At 41.8% G+C, this 16,090-nt stretch overlaps 2 protein-coding genes and 1 long non-coding RNA gene across 3 annotated transcripts in view; 2 read left to right on the top strand and 1 right to left on the bottom strand.

Moving 5' to 3' along the window:
* The window catches only part of LOC145454728 (tryptophan 2,3-dioxygenase-like), a 328,104-nt gene that overhangs the window by 288,781 nt on the left and 23,233 nt on the right, over positions 1 to 16,090 (top strand). The window lies entirely within an intron of this gene.
* LOC145454745 (uncharacterized) lies at positions 6,496 to 7,468 on the bottom strand. Its single transcript, XR_013920215.1, has 2 exons — positions 7,350 to 7,468; positions 6,496 to 7,239 (listed from the first exon to the last, which is right to left on the bottom strand). It is a non-coding gene; the product is annotated as an uncharacterized LOC145454745 (long non-coding RNA).
* Positions 7,685 to 15,300, top strand: LOC145454725 (uncharacterized). Its single transcript, XM_080332715.1, has 3 exons — positions 7,685 to 8,004; positions 9,842 to 10,503; positions 14,680 to 15,300. The coding sequence occupies exons 1-3, from the start codon at positions 7,685 to 7,687 to the stop codon at positions 15,090 to 15,092; spliced, it is 1,395 nt and encodes a 464-aa protein (XP_080188841.1). The 3' UTR covers positions 15,093 to 15,300.

The raw sequence follows: 16,090 nt of genomic DNA, 5'->3' as shown, positions 1-16,090 counted from the left end.
AGTGTTTAGATTCTGGTGAACCACCCTATATCGCTCGTTTTCTGGCCCACAAACTGCACTGCGATTGCATTGTTGAATCGGTATTAGAGTTCTGTAAATATCTCGATTGTACACTATGGCACGATTCTGTGACTGTGAAAACCGTATGCTGTGATGTCATAATGACATAATCACTTACGTTCTGACGCGCGACAAAACGATAAAATAATTTTTCCTAGGAGTTGGATAACAGTAACAGTCGACATTTCTTTGAGCAATTGTGGACGGCTGTGAGTCGGTCAACGATCATTTCAGGGATAACAGATGGTCAATGGGCATGGGCAATTGGGCACTGGCCATTCGCTAGTGGTCACCTAAAATCAACGACAGATAGTTCTACTTGGTTGTAGCTGCAATTTCCGGGTCCACCAACAGAGTACTATGATATACAAGTCCGCATACAGTTGTTACACGGGAAGTAGGTCCTTACCTCTTTTAACAAACTAATACGGGAAAGGCTGAGTCCTCTCCGATTTTGCAATGTCAAGCTGGGTGATCGTTGTTCAAATTTACAATGTGTTGTGCTATATAAGGGTATATTCCAACCAGCTCAATACCACTCGGAAATATCCATTGAGCATGAAAACGGATTGCATGTTGTTAACATCATGTGTCACGAGTGCGTTCTGTTCAGGTAATGTGTGATCTGTCGAATCACATGATCAGCTGAATTGGTTGAGTTGCCCACGGTTGGTAACGGCTGATAAACCATATTGACCTAAATTATCTATACTTGAGTTGGAATCGCGATTACGACAACACAAAGGTGAATGGCAGATTTCTTTGCGTAATATTTCTTATGATTACTAACATATCAGTATGTCGCGTCCCTAGCGGAAGTCTAAGGTCGAAATGCTTGATTCGCGTGGTCACAAGGCATAGAAATGCAAGAATTGTTACACTCACATAGTTGCTATATACTAGGGATGGTGTGAACCTCTGAAAGGTTCAGGTTCGTGTGAACGCGAACCTTTTTGAAAGGTTCTGTAAGAACACGAACGTGAACCTCATGACGTCACGTTACGTCATACTGCTAATTCAAACCCTATCTTTCAATGAAGTGATAGCCTCTATTAATGTACGCGATACCTAGCGACCACTCGGGCCACATAATGCCACGATGCCGAAATACATATTGGCGTCTTAAACGTCGCTAAATGTATCAACTGAGCAATCAAAGGACGTAATACTCCCTTTAAAACCAATATCTTTCGTCGCTTTGCCAACAATTTCGACCCCATTAACGAGTTATATAGAAGGAGCATACACCTCAATCGCACGGATTAGGTTATAACGATGCAGTAAAGATTGACCCCGTGACGCCTGCTAGATTTTTTGCATCAGAAAACGATATCAATCTCATTGATTGGTTGAACATTGAACAAGAATCATTCGCTGACTACGTATTCCGTTCGTGATGTTGGGTGATTGCGGGTCAAACTCACAGCAGATAGTCACTAAATATTTACAAATGGAAAGCTGGATATTCTGAGCAAACTTTTGTAACTAATTAAGTAAAACTTTTGAGATTGTCAAGGTGCATGCTCGTTTAGTGTTGATTTATAATGCTGCCAGCGCCTTGCATAGAGTGGTCCACAATTGAAATGCAATAAATTTGAACCAAAGAAAGATGTTATAATGAAGTGAAAATTGTAATATATGAAAAAAGTTCACAGTGCAGAACCTACCAAGGTTCTGTTGTGAACGCGAACCTCTAAATTTCCGAGGTTCACATACAGAACGCGAACGTGAACCTCACGTTCACACCATCCCTAGATATACTCCTCTTCGGGTCTCAATCCAACTAAACGGTGTCATAAAATAGCCTAGAACGAAAGTGGGCCGTGGTAGAAGTCTTGGGAGTCATATTGAAGAAAATTGACCTGGTGTTAAATAGCCAATGTCGTCTAAATATCACGAATACTGCAAAGGTAGACACGAGAATTAATTGAACTGGTGCAGCAAAAGAACGAACTTCCAAATTGAGCTCTGTAGCACTATCAAACGGCGACGCATCACACATTACCGCTAGTCGATGAACCCAGTGTAAACGTACTAACATGATAATTTCGACTCACGCGACTGATTTTGGTAACAATAAATCAATCAATCGTGAGATTATATTATCATCTGCCCGTGATACACACAAAATGCACAATGCGACACACAAGACACGCAATGCGATATGATGAACAGATTGGGGGATGGGGGACCAACCGGTTATGGTCTCTTGAACTGGCACCCACCTCGACGTCGACCTAGTGCCCGATGTCACAGTCTTCTTCGTTTGTTTATGGTATTCATGGTGTTTGTCTACTGCTATGGTCATTTCCACCAAACCTATTTGTTAATTTTTATTCCGTAACTGCCGACTTGTAACGCGGCCCACTTCTAGGCTTTTATAAGACACCGCTTACGCGGATGATAAGGCGAGGGGGAGCCTAGATAAGCCTCCAGCACTTAGGTAGGAATTATGGAGTCGACCTCGGTAGGACTCAAACCCTCAACGCATTGGTCTTGTAGCTGTGGATTATATCACTGCGCTATCTCGCCACAGTGCAGTCTTCTTCGATGTTATTCTTTATTCTTCGGTCCATTTTAGAAGCCATTTCTTGCTCTCTTTTCCTTTCTTTATCGGGTCTTTTTCTCTAGGCTTTTTTTTGTCGTTGTAAGAACAGGCGATCGTATAGATAATTAAGATACTGCCAACTGCCGTAATATAGTCGGCATTCCCGCATAAATAGCAGTCTTGAATGTCTTCTTTTGTGGGGACTACCAGCTTTACGAAATAAGTTATTTTAAAGAAGCCACGCAACCAACATATCTCAGATAATGAATGATCATTACGAGACACTCCGCACTCATCAGGATAGGTCAGGAGGCCACTCCCAAACCTAATATATTATTTATTGACTTTCCAGACGACATTGACAAAGCACAGTTGTACCACAGCGTTTATGAGCAAATGTTCTCAGTAATTGTAGCAATGCTTTTCTCATATTTCTTATAGTGAGAATATGAATGCGTTGCTTGTGTCCGCGTTATTCAAATTTACTGTTTTGGAAGAATGATATAACTGGAGTGAAGTGAACCATCGTCCATCGTGGGGAGGATATTTTCGTCCCAGTCAATGATTCGGGTCCACTAGATCTCGTGTGTAACTCGAAAACACCCAAATTATTCTCTTTACTCATACTTCGTAACTTGGATTATCGTCTACAACGTGGGCGACTGGGCGTTCTAACGGAACGTGAACTCACTTCGACTCAACCCCTATGTTTATGTTGCCACGAAGACTCGGAAAATACTCGTGACCAAGAGTAACGACCCTTTGAGTCTATTTCATACCAACAAACAATGCATCCTTAAGAATTTGCAAAAGTACTAAAAATGGCCAAATGAAGTTATCCATTTGATTGCTGACATTGCAGCGTGGATAGTATTCTCATAACGTAGTTTTATGCAACGTTTAAAATCAGGGATGGTCCCAATAAATGATCGTACTATTGGTTTTTCAATAAACTAGTTACCCCTCTACTTTACCGGAGTAAGGCCTGAAATGTCGATCTCGCCTTCCGATACATGCCACCTTTTTTGTCACCTGACCCAAAATGTTATCTTCTTTTACTTTTACTTCCAGTGTGCACGCGTCCTTATTACATCGCCTAGGCCAGGTCTGATTTCGAAAACTACTCCAAGTTGTTTCGACACCTTCCTATCCTTTATTGTATCACAGTCTTGCGGTGCATTGAAATTATGAAATTTTTAGCAATGCATTGTTTTGAAGTTGAAACATTACCTGCAGTGCGATAAGCTATTTTCACAATATTCGGTGGGTTGGTTTGTTTTGTTGGTTGGTTGGTCTAACTATAAATACCTCAATAGCTATGAACAGTTGAACACACATAAACGAACACACTTACACCTGCACAAACACACAACGATGGTCAGTAACGACATACTCCTTACTTTTTTGGAGTATACCCAAGTAGGTTTCACCCACTTACACGACACATTGTCAAGTGGTTGTGTTTGAGACGTCTTCCGATTCCGTTTGATCAGTTTTTTGCGAAAACTTTTTGCTTTTTACTCTTTGGATTTTCCAAAGTAGTGGAATTGTGATGAGTTTGCGTCACTTTTGCAAGTTAATTTGTCATTTAAAAAAACATTTATTTTGGGGGATTGTACCTATCTTTAGTGCCGTTGATCGTCTCCCGTCAGTTGCAAAGACATATCTTACAATTTCGACCTATGATTAACTGTTAAAAGCATGCCACCCCTCAACCAAAAACTACTTTTTGAGATTCCCTAATTTGGTACTTGAAATGTAAACCATTCATTCTCTACTTCCACTTGAAGTAGTTTATGTCTCTGGAATTGCTACTTCTACTTGTAATCGAGTAGAAATTTACGCGTTACCTCTACTTCTGCTTGAGTAGCAAGGTTGACTACGATGAACTCATCTGCACACACACAACAACACACAAACAAACGAACGCAGTAGAACTTTCATGCAAAAATAGCGGGCGATTTTCGAAAAATGTATAGTCTTATGCATCAGCTGTCTTATCACAATATTGAGGACGAAGGGTAATTTAGATATTTGAAATTATAAATATTTTGAGCTATAGCTATTGATTGTAGTACTATGGCTGGGCACAATGATTCGAGTACTCGAATCGGAATAGAGTATTAATTTTTAGTGATACGAGTCTAGTAGTAAAAGACGATATTTCGAGTACTGAAATTATACGCTCCTTGCAACTGAAAATTAATTTACTAGCGAGAATTCTAGTTTTGATACTATTTTCATCTGAGAAAGCCTTGTAGCATTGATTGGCCATGTTGCAGCATACGATACATAGTACAAAGCTACGAACGTCACTGGAAATAACACATTTCCGCCTGATTGGAATCGCTGGCCTTTTGCCTGATATATCAGGTCAGCAGCGATGATTTTCCAAGTTAAAGTAATTTAATAAAAAATAATTGAAAATTAGAATATAGTGTGAGCACAGGACACCGATTCCATACAGGCATTTCCTAAGTCATGATCATCCCACAGGCCACACCATTGTCAAGAAGTGCAATGAAATCGGTATGGTCGAAAAAATACCAAGTATCTTTATTGTGACGGATAACAGGCATTATGTTCTTTGTGGTGGCATAAAAGGTACATATTTGAACTTTGAAATAGTATATTCTGTTGTGGCGTCATAAGGAGTGATACTCGAATACTCGACTCGAAGCGTAATACGTGATTCAGAATCGAATCACTCAGGTACTCGATTTTGCCCACCGCTGTATAGTACTATAATCGGACAATTGGCCGCTTTTCACCATGACGATCGAGACTATAACGATCCAAACGCCGTAGCCCTAACTCGGAAATGTCTCAGTATAACTTAAACAAGTTATTCCCCGTGTCAGGCAAACCGCTTTCTTGTGGTCGAATTCGTGGTATTTCATTTACAGTGCGCATGTCTTTGGATGGTTTTGCGAAACGCGTTCAAAAAATTCTGGAAATAGTAGGCCTATTCCTAGCCTAATCCGTGATTGACTCGCACCCTCGCAAGTTGGCGAAAAATTCTCCGAGGATCTGACCTCTTATGAATTATTTACAACCCTTCACCGGATACTAATACGTCATGTCGCTTTGTCGAAGCGAGTTAATGGCATATATTAGTGTCGACAACAACCGGCTTCCTGTTATTGCCGGCATGGATATGCTTAATGGCGAATTTCTTCCGGGCAACGGTACACTACCGGCATGCGGTAAATGGCCAATTGCTTATAGCACTCGTCAAAATTAAAGAAAAGTACGTTTAATTGATTGTTATGAACATATCGGTTATGCTAGCAACGATTTTCTCTTATCGGAACACGTTCGTCTCAAAATAGACTCACTCGTTTACGATAACAGTAGCCGCGAATGTGGATCACGTATTTACAACCTATTATCACATGTATGAGTGCCGGTTACGGTCTTTAATTCGTCCATTAATCCCTAAATAAGTGTAATCTGCTAAGCTATCGTTTCCTGTCCTTTGTAACAGTGGCGGTGTTAGGCGTACCGGTTATTGAAGAATTCATAGCTGGAGAAATTAGCAATGTTCTTAAAAAGTGCTTAAACGTGTTCAAATTGGAACTTATTAGAGATATCGTCTTCCGCTTTGCACCGTTGCGAACCTAACTCTAATGGCATCAGTAACTTGTTACCCTCGATCGCCACCATATTTAGATCCTGACAGCAGACAGCTGACATCAGGATCAATAATTAATAGGGCAAGTTTATGTTGCAGTCCGTTGCACTTATTTTTCACAAAAGTTGCAGTAAAAGGTTGCATTTAATTGTCACAAAAGTCGCACTAAAAAGTTGCATAGATGGAGAATATCTTTGAAATTATTAGGGTATGAGATAATCGAATCGTTCCGTATCCAAGGTACTGTAGAAAAACTCAATGTGGGCGACTTCAACAAAATCAATAGCCTGAAAAAATTGACCCAGTGAAAATAGAATTTTTGGCGGTCTAGCCTGAGTGTACGCCAAATCAGAAAAGACCTCAAATTTGAACGATAATGAAGTAATCAAGCGATCTATTTATATATAGTGCCAAATATTTCCAGTCAAAATATTGTTGCATAAATAATCGAATAAACTTGCAAAAAGTTGCATGAAAATCGAAGAGTTGCAAAACGTTGCATGAAAATTCGAAAAAATTACCAAAAGTTTCATGAAAAAATGAAGAAAAGCTGCAAAAAGTTGCAATATAAGATTTCTCCAGATAGCTTAAAACACCATAGTACATAAGTTCTGAGTATTTTCGAAGCTGCCGGAAGTTGTAAAAAAAGTCGCAAGAGTTGCAAAAACTTGCCCTAAATAATCCATCGTCAGATTATACTTTCATCTGATCAAGACACATGAAATGCAAGATTCGATAAGACACAATGCGATAAGACACAATGCGATGCAATGAACAGATAGGAGGGTGCCGAACGACTAGTTGCGGTCTATTAAACTGGCATCCACCTCGACGTATTGTCCGATGTCGCAGTTCTTTTTCGATGCTAATCTCTATTCCGCGGCATCTTCTTGATCTTTCCAATCCTTGTGAGCGAGTTCTTCCATCGGGTCTTTTTCTGAACTTCTTTGTCGCCGTAAGAACAGCGACGCGGGGGCAGAGGAGCCCAGATAAACCTCTGCTGTGTATAAAACAAAATATTTGACTATTACAATGCAAAGTCAATATCATGATAAATTCATGCTGTCGGTTGATATGCAGTCCACCTTGAGAAACGTACTTGTGTACCTGTAAGAACGAACGGAACCGAGTCCTCACGTTACCGCATAGATCATGAACCGCGCGTAATCGTCACTGTGCACTGCGCAGTCGATTGAGCGTGACTCCAAAATGCATGTTGTAACCACCGCAGAAGCGCAAAGGTGTAATTGGTACATGTTTTACACATATATCATCGGCAGTAAGGTACATGATGTGAGAAGTCGATATTACGAGCAGTCACGCGAAATCGGCTTCGCCTCATGCACAGGAAACGCGATCGATTATGCTCACTATGCGCTGCACGCTTGGTGTGACTCTGCGAGCCAGCCTTGCCTTTGCTGGATTGTGTAGTGACCAAAAGCATGGAAAGCAGTCAAAGTTCCCTAGTAGACCATAAGACACATAGATGGTTTCTACAGGGGCTGATATGCATTGGCTTCGCAGGCCGAGGCTTCTTGATGGTGGCATTTTCGTCCGCGAGTCGCACCATATCGGAGTATTTTGGCGTGACCATTGTCTGGGAATATGAGTCTCTATCCGGATTGGGAGTTTTCTGCGCGATTCCTGTCGCGGTATTGGTGGCCGGCATCGGCGAGTCCCAGGGCCGTCGCGGGTTTGCGGTTGCTGCGTCTTCGCTGATGTCTTTGGCGGCTGCGATGGCAACCATTGGATTTATGTCAAAGTAAGCATTATGTCGAGTATTGGATACTGTCGTACGGCTTTTGTTATTTAAAAGCTTAGAAACGGGCAGCACAGAGAAATTACTTGAGATTTGCGTCTCATCTCACCCAGACGCGTGTTAACTATATGGTTATAGCGAGTGAGAGTATGTCTTTTTCTAGTACTGAAAGTATACGGTCCTTACCCGTTGCCGCTAACAGTTTCCGTTGTATTTTCCACGGTGGAAGTCTTTAAACCACGATTGGTAGTACTAAGCTACGTACGTCAGTCAGTGAAAATGAGATATTGGCGAGGTCATGATCAACCTATTACGTCCCGCATTATTGTCACAATCGCAATGAAATATGATGGTTGAAAAATACCAAATAATCTTTAATGCGTTGTAGAATTGGCATTCTATTCTTTGTGGGTGCCTTTGTGTAGGGTGCAAATCAGGCCATCGACACTTTCTGACAACCAATTTTGCTTTCGAGTCTATTCCAATGGGCAAAAACGAACCAAATTCGCCTACACCAAATCTCGTGGAATTGTATCTCAAGTGTATATAGTGGATTTTGTTTAAGTGAATCACTATTTTGCGCCTTCCCGGGGTACATCAAAACAGAACCCACGACAGTCCTTGGATATATATCTCCATAAAAATTGTTGTATTTGACTCGTTGTCGCTCATTGGAAGGGCGTGAAAGCAGAATTTTGCACCACACGCAATGGTGGAAAACGATATTTTCAGTCTAGCAAATACGACGCACAGTTCGGTCACAGTAGCCTAAAGTTCTGTTTTGTTATTAGCCCTTAGCGTCACCTTGCGGATTGTCTACGGCAGTGGTTCCCAACCTAATTCCACCCACGTACCATTTCAAGATTTTATGCAGTGCTCGCGTACCACCTACATAAGTTTCGCGCGCTGAAGACGGTCAAAATGTTTCCACCGTATTGAGCTGCCGTGGTCAGCGAAACAAAAAATAAATCGCCCAACCCCATCTGAACTATAAACTACCTTCCAGGGTTGTAATGACTCGAGTCATGATGACTGATGACTCAACTTGACTCGAGTCATTTTCTCAAAATACGGAAATGACTCGACTCGAATCGGTCTGTGTATTGACTCGACTTGGACTCGAGTCATTGCGCATGACTCGAAACTCAGACGGCCAAGACCGATATTTCATTGTAATTTCTAAGAATAATAAAGATACCACACTATTGGGATTTCGTCTATTGGTACTGGTACTTGCAAATGCGACCGGAATCTGCTAAAAGTGAGGTAAATTAGCATATTATAAATGTCAACCATTAGATATCACCAAACAGAGTTGTAGAAAGTGGGTTTAACAAGACACTAACTGGAAACTGAGCAGTCAACACAATGAGTTGGACTCGGACTCGAGTCATATTACCACGACTCGGACTCGGCCCTCTGCTCGCTGACTTAGATTCGGACTTGACATGATGGTGAATTGAAAATGACTCGAGTCGAAACCGTAATAGTGAGATTGACTTGTGACTCGGAACCTTGTGACTTGGTTACAACCCTGCTCCCTTCGGTCGAAAAAAAACAGAATTTACTCGCGTACCACCTGAAAGACCTTCGCGTACCACTAGTGGTACGCGTACCACAGGTTGGGAGCCCCTGGTCTACGGTATATATCCATAGGCAGTGTGATTCTGTGTGGTCTTTAGTAACTAGTTATTAGTAAATTATTATTTCTGAACATGAGAAGAGCGGAAAATTTCCGAAACTTTGATCTAGCTACGAAGTTGTGGATGCCGCAGTCTTATTCTCATACTGGATCTAACAATACCATATTTCGGCTGTTTACCATCACGCTCTTTTTCAGGTCATCCTTTTGGTTGATAGTTATGGGATGGCTCACAGCCGGAATCGAATCCGGAATCCTATTCATCCTCCCGCAGACATTTTCCGAGCAGTGGTTCTCATCGGACTTCACGCCGGTATCATACGCACTGGCATTTTCGTCGCTTCACGTCGGGTCGGCGGCTTCCTACATAACATTTAGGAAAGTAAACAACGCGATTATGACGCCACACGCGGACACATTGTCGGATGCGCACCATCAGGTCGTAACGAGAACTTTTGTGGGCGGATTTGGCATCATGACTTTGATGCTATTTGCGTCTGCAATGCTGGTTTGTTTATGCTTCAGCGATGAACGAGAATGTTCAACGGATTACGTGGATCAATATTCCAATGCCGGCAACTGCTGCAACTGCATTGCTCACTTCGAGGTTAACCGTTCCTTGCAGCCTATGACTGAAACAAGGATAACGTTACTGATGATAGCTAACTTTTTGTCAACCTCAGCCCAGTCATGTTCCATTGTGAGGATGCCTGAAATGCTGCACGTACTTTTCCCTTCCATATCATCAAACGTGATCGTGGCGGTATATGCGGCCGGTATGGGATGCGGCGTTTTAGGCTGCGTGCTGGCAGTGTGTTTGACAAGGTTTCGGGCAAGATCAGAAGCGTCTGTTATTGTCAGTAAGTATGCGGATTGCGGATGCTCGATTTTACTTTGAGACGGATTGCGTAAAGTAGTGAAGGGCTGTAGGCCATAGGCGTACAGGAAAACATCGAACCTGTAATTTCGCCGGTGTCTTATTCGCCTATACTGAGAATATGAGCAATTTCTCTTAGTCGTAATCACGGCCTCATTGACTGCAAATAAAGACAAAATATCATCAAACAAAAACAATGTCACTTACAAGATATGGCCCATCAAAATAAGAACATGTCCTGTATATAGCTGATGCGAGGTACAAATGGTTGCTCTGCATTTGAGCATACGACTCTTGAGCCTGTGACTTTAAAACCGGAAAAATAACCCTAACCTTCGCTTTAGCTCATACGCACAAGTGTCGAATGCTGTTGTACACGGGCCGATACAAATACCAGGGCATATAGAACCTATCTCCTGGAAATTATCGACTGTACTACGTCAACATGATGTACCTTTGTATGCGTTAATCGCACTGACCACAGAACCAATTTACTGCGTAGAAAGCACCTGGAATGTTTTACCACAAAGACATTGTGACTTGAGAACGAATGTCAGAGCGATTCGCTTCGTCGCTATATCCCAGGGGTTCTCAACCCGCGGGCCGCATGCGGCCCGCAGACGTTTATTTTGCGGCCCGCGACATTTTTCATTATAAACGCAAGTACTGCAGTACAGTAGTACAGTAGATACTTAGCCCTTTTATCGTTTCGTTTGATTACTCGTAGTTGAATCCAGTAGTTCTCAAACTGGGGCGCGAAACTGAGGTCAACCGAAAAAAATTTTCGCGCTGGGCGCAATTGATCTCCAATTCACAGTTATTTCACTGTGTATAGTCTGGTTTCATATTTGAGAATTCTCTCATCAACAGCCATAACCTTCCATGCCATCAAACTAGCGGTTTTTATTGCTAGCATTCTGGTTGCATTTTGTTATATGACGTTAGGGGGCTTGAAATTTTTCCCTATCAAAAAGGGGGGCGTGTCTAAAATAGTTTGAGAACCACTGCTTTAATGGGGCGTTTCTTGATATATGCTCGACTTCAGATTGCTATTGTTTTGAATCGGTATTCGGCTAGACTCAGATTCAAGAGAATCCCGCTATGTAGTAGACCTATACCCTTTTAAAGAGTGTTTGACTCTGCCGACTACGTTACAGACGCATCGTTCCAAATTGCTTGGAATATGGCTAAATCCAAGAAATCTGCTATAGAAGGTGTAATTTCAATAAAACCTTAATGTTGTGTGCGAATATTTGCTGTTTCCGGAACTTAGCAGCAAGGACAACATCACCTGACGAATTTCTAAGATACAGTCGTCCGATTTAATCGTGACCAGACGAGTAACATCAATGCCAGTCGATCTTTCATCGGATTTTCTGAAACACGTTGCCACATAGACTACTTTAACCCAGCCTCGGACGAATCCACCGACTTTGCATAATATACGCAGAGGAAATGCTAGCTGGGCAAACGTGGGGAGGGGACCAGCGAAAAATATCAACTTGACAAAGCTGGCTTCTGTAACTATTGATGCAGGGCCCCAGGCATGGAAGGAAATGATAAGAGGTGATTGATTTGCTCGGAAACGGCCCCGAACGCCAGACTTTTTCTCATATCACTCAGAGCTCAATGTGATAATGGCCTCTGTAACGCAAAAGTTACCGGAAGTTATACTTGCTCGCTCACGCATTGAAACTGAGTTCGGTTCTCTGGTGGTAGGGTTATAAGTTGCATATACCGACTCGGTAACGAATGCAATGCACGATCCATGACATGATTTACTTGCGCCGCTGGAAGATAGGCCTACATATCCTCACAACAAGCAGCAGCTGCAAACTTACGAACGCTTTCCATTAATACTTTATAATGCATAAAAATGTACTAAATGCCCGTATTCGACTGGTAAATATGCTACAGTAGCCTAAATTTAATAGTAGCCCACTAATACAGGGTAATATTATTCTGCGGCCCGCAGCGTCTTTTGCTGTTAAAATGCGGCCCGTTATACAAGGGAAGTTGAGAACCCCTGCTATATCCTATATCAGTGCTTCTCAACCTTTTTCAGTTTGCGTCCCACTTTTCATCCAAATTTCATTGCGTGGCCCACCAGACACCCTTTCGCGACAAACGTTCAAACCACTGCTATGCTCCAGGGCGTCAGTTTTTATGTTTTCAGTGCGGTACAGTCATCTCGTCGCGCCTAGTAGTACAAAAACACCATGAATACCACAGATAAAAACAGACAATAAAGCGAATATCCAATCAGCAATTCGTGTATTACGTCGAATTAACGGGTTATGAGGAGCTTGATTTGCGGTAATTGGGCTGGATTGCTGCATTTCCCGATCAACGTTCGCAAAGACTTTGAAGAAAGAATGAATTTCAATCTCACGTATACACAATAACGCACTTTCGGATTTCACGCTCCAATCAATATGATTGTGACGAAAATCTGACTCCCGAATTGTGAGCACGGCGACGCAGCTTGTGGCGCAAAACAATTTAATTTGGAGCAGGAGAATGTGAATTACTTTTCTAATCTTGAGAATATAAAATGTTTGGAATATCTGGAAATTTTATAAGGGGCCCACGAAAATTATTTGAGGTAACAAATTCAACTGCAATCAATATAGTTCTGAAAGGACTATTCAAGTTCAGTACCGCCAGTCACATATTTGAGGTATCTCTGCATTTTTTTGAGAGCTATAAAGGTGACTGGTATTTTGCGAATCACGCAGCCTAATTCCCAAATCTGAATTTGACGAAAACGGACTAGTACGGGACTCATGCACTTTCGGACCAAAACACATTTTCTCCGTAAGGTTGTAGTGAATTTGGTCCGAAAGTGCAGGAGCCCCGCAGGTCCGTCAATTACATGTTCCGGAATCATCATCCGAAAGTGGAAGAAAACGTTGAAAATTTTGACAGTTTCGTTCATTTTCGACTTGCGTGGTAGAGAACAGACCTACAAATTGGGATCTAAGATCGTTTCTTAAAACATCATCGCGGCTCACCTGAAATAGCTTCGCGGCCCACCGGTTGAGAAGCACTGTACTATATGACGCTTGGTAATCAAATCAGAATTTCTCTAATGTAGCAGTACTTCGTTAACTCGATACCAGCCTCTCATGCTAATCCGACTAAATAAATATGGCCCAAAAATGAAAATCATCCTATACAGATACAGTCGACTCCGCTTAATTCCGACACCTTGTTGCACTACATTTGGCCGAATTACCCGGAGAAACAGCTTTTCCCAGTTAATCGGAAAATAAATTGTTCGTTACATGGTCACATTGGCCAGGTCATGCGTAAAGGCAGACAGCGCATTTAAAATATTGTTATGTTGCGTATTTGATGAATTGCAACTGCTGCTATATACTGCAGAATTTGGCACTGATCGCATAAACACACAAGAGGTACACCAGTGGTTCCCAGCGTTGGCGATTTTGAGAAACAAGGAAACGAAAATAACGAAGGGGGCTAAAGTGTTAACGTCCGGTAAGATATAATGAATTACCACGGACAAAAATGCACGGGATGACGGCTTAATCAGGTCAAATCAACGGGAAGTAGACGCGGAAACCTTTTTTTCAGTAAATTTACCAGCGATCAAAGTTAGTTGAATATACTTCCCGTTTATATGTCCTCTTTTTTGGATCCGTAAATATGGGGGGGGGGGGGGGAGGGGTGAGTCGTGAAAGGCTGGGAACCACTGAGTTATACCATCAGGTATTACTATATATTATGTTATATATTACTGTGTAAAAACACATAAATTGAAAATAGTACAGCAATTGTTTAAAGGCTGAAAGACTATTTTCATCCGATAAAAGTACTCCAGAAAACAGCAGCTATCGTTGGTTATCGTAGGCCCCGGTTTATTCTCGATTATCAATGCATGGATCGACTCTGCTATCGAAAGACGTGCTCTTTATTGTCTCAGAACCTAACGAAAAGAATTTCGACCCTGCGTCTGCATTACGCGGAGAAATTGTCTGGATTAACCGGAGTTTTTTTACGTGCAATTTTTTGTTTTGATCCAGAGCATTTTAGCCGAATAAATCGGCTCTCCGGGTTATCCGGTGGCCGAGCGTAATTACTTTCGGCGTGAAGTGTAGGTACGATGTGTCAGTGACCGTTTTCCTTTTACTTCCAGCTACCATCGTGATTGTCTGTCTGTCAGTCGGACTCTACGCCTCGGCCCGCCGGCAATCGTTAGTTGGCTTCGCAGTGTGCGCGGCACTCTTCTCGCTGGCGGCCGCACACATGACAATGTCGCTTTTGATGTCTTTTTTAACTGCAATAACTACCGACGCGGACAAGATTCCGGCAGTGTCCTGCTATTTCGGATTTTTTAACTTGGGGATGTTGCTGTACAATTTTCTATTTACCTTGTTTTCGGACTTTGGCATCCCCGGTGCGAGTTACCTTTACGCGATTGGCAACATCGTCCCAGTTCCGTTTCTAGTGCTTTGCTCTACGTACCTTTGTAAACGCGATAGGGAAACTGAGCGACACTCTGAAAGCATCGACGAGTCTACGCGACTTGTCAGCTCTCCAGAGGGGTGAGACAAAGTTAATCGTAGAACGCTGTTATACTTGGCGTACGGCTGCGTTGTTAAACCGCGCAACGCTAATTCGCGCTTTCTGAATCCACACCGACAGTGATTAAACATTTTGAATTCGGATTTTTCGCTTGCTTTTAATAGCGACTGCTGTTATTCAAGAGACAACATGAATCAATTTTTATTGAATAATATATTCATATTGAAATACATCCGAATATTTTCGGCTGACACTCGTCAAGGGTAATCGTCAGCAACTAGTAAAGAATTGGAAAGAAGATTGTATATCAACAGTCGGGTTGTTCAAAAATAACTTTTTTACCGGATTTCAGCCATTCACTGATTCAATTGTCAGGTCACCCTAAAAACGCTGCACACTATATTTGGTTCAAGTCTAACAAGTATAAGCAGGGTTGCCATAACGTCCTTATTTCTAAGATTTGTCCTTATTTTCAAGGGCTACGTCTTAGAAAACTGCAATGTCCTTAATTCTAAGAAATGTCCTTATTTTCGACCTGCGTCCTTATTTTGTCTTATTTTCAACAACTACAGTACTTCGATCGTTTTCCTCGGGTATTTGTAGAGCTTCTTGGAGGTACAGAACTTCAATATACAATTAAATAGTATATTCATATTGAAATGAACCCGAATATTTTCGGCTGACACTCGTCAGGGGTAATCGTCAGCAACTAGTAGAGAATTGGAAAGAACATTGTATATCAACAATCGTATCACAAAATATGACGTCACCAGCATGAAATTTCGAATGAGAGAGCGTTCAATGTACTATTTTTAGGTGATACACGAACTCCTTTTGTTGACAGAGTTTTGGTTGGTGTATTTTGATAAAAGTTGATTCCAAGGCACACAAATGGAATTGTGAACGGCCTCGACCTACGATTCGAAATCGGTCGTCTCGATAATTATTCGCACAAATCGGATTATCCAACAGATGTTTGCCGATTGCAGAATTAATTGCCTTTGATCGATCAGCATCAATCT

Source organism: Botryllus schlosseri, chromosome 13 (genome assembly GCF_051294905.1).
Source record: "Botryllus schlosseri isolate E-star chromosome 13, Bs_hap1, whole genome shotgun sequence".
Taxonomy (NCBI): Eukaryota; Metazoa; Chordata; class Ascidiacea; order Stolidobranchia; family Styelidae; genus Botryllus; species Botryllus schlosseri.
This window is presented reverse-complemented; position numbering and strand designations above follow the sequence as displayed.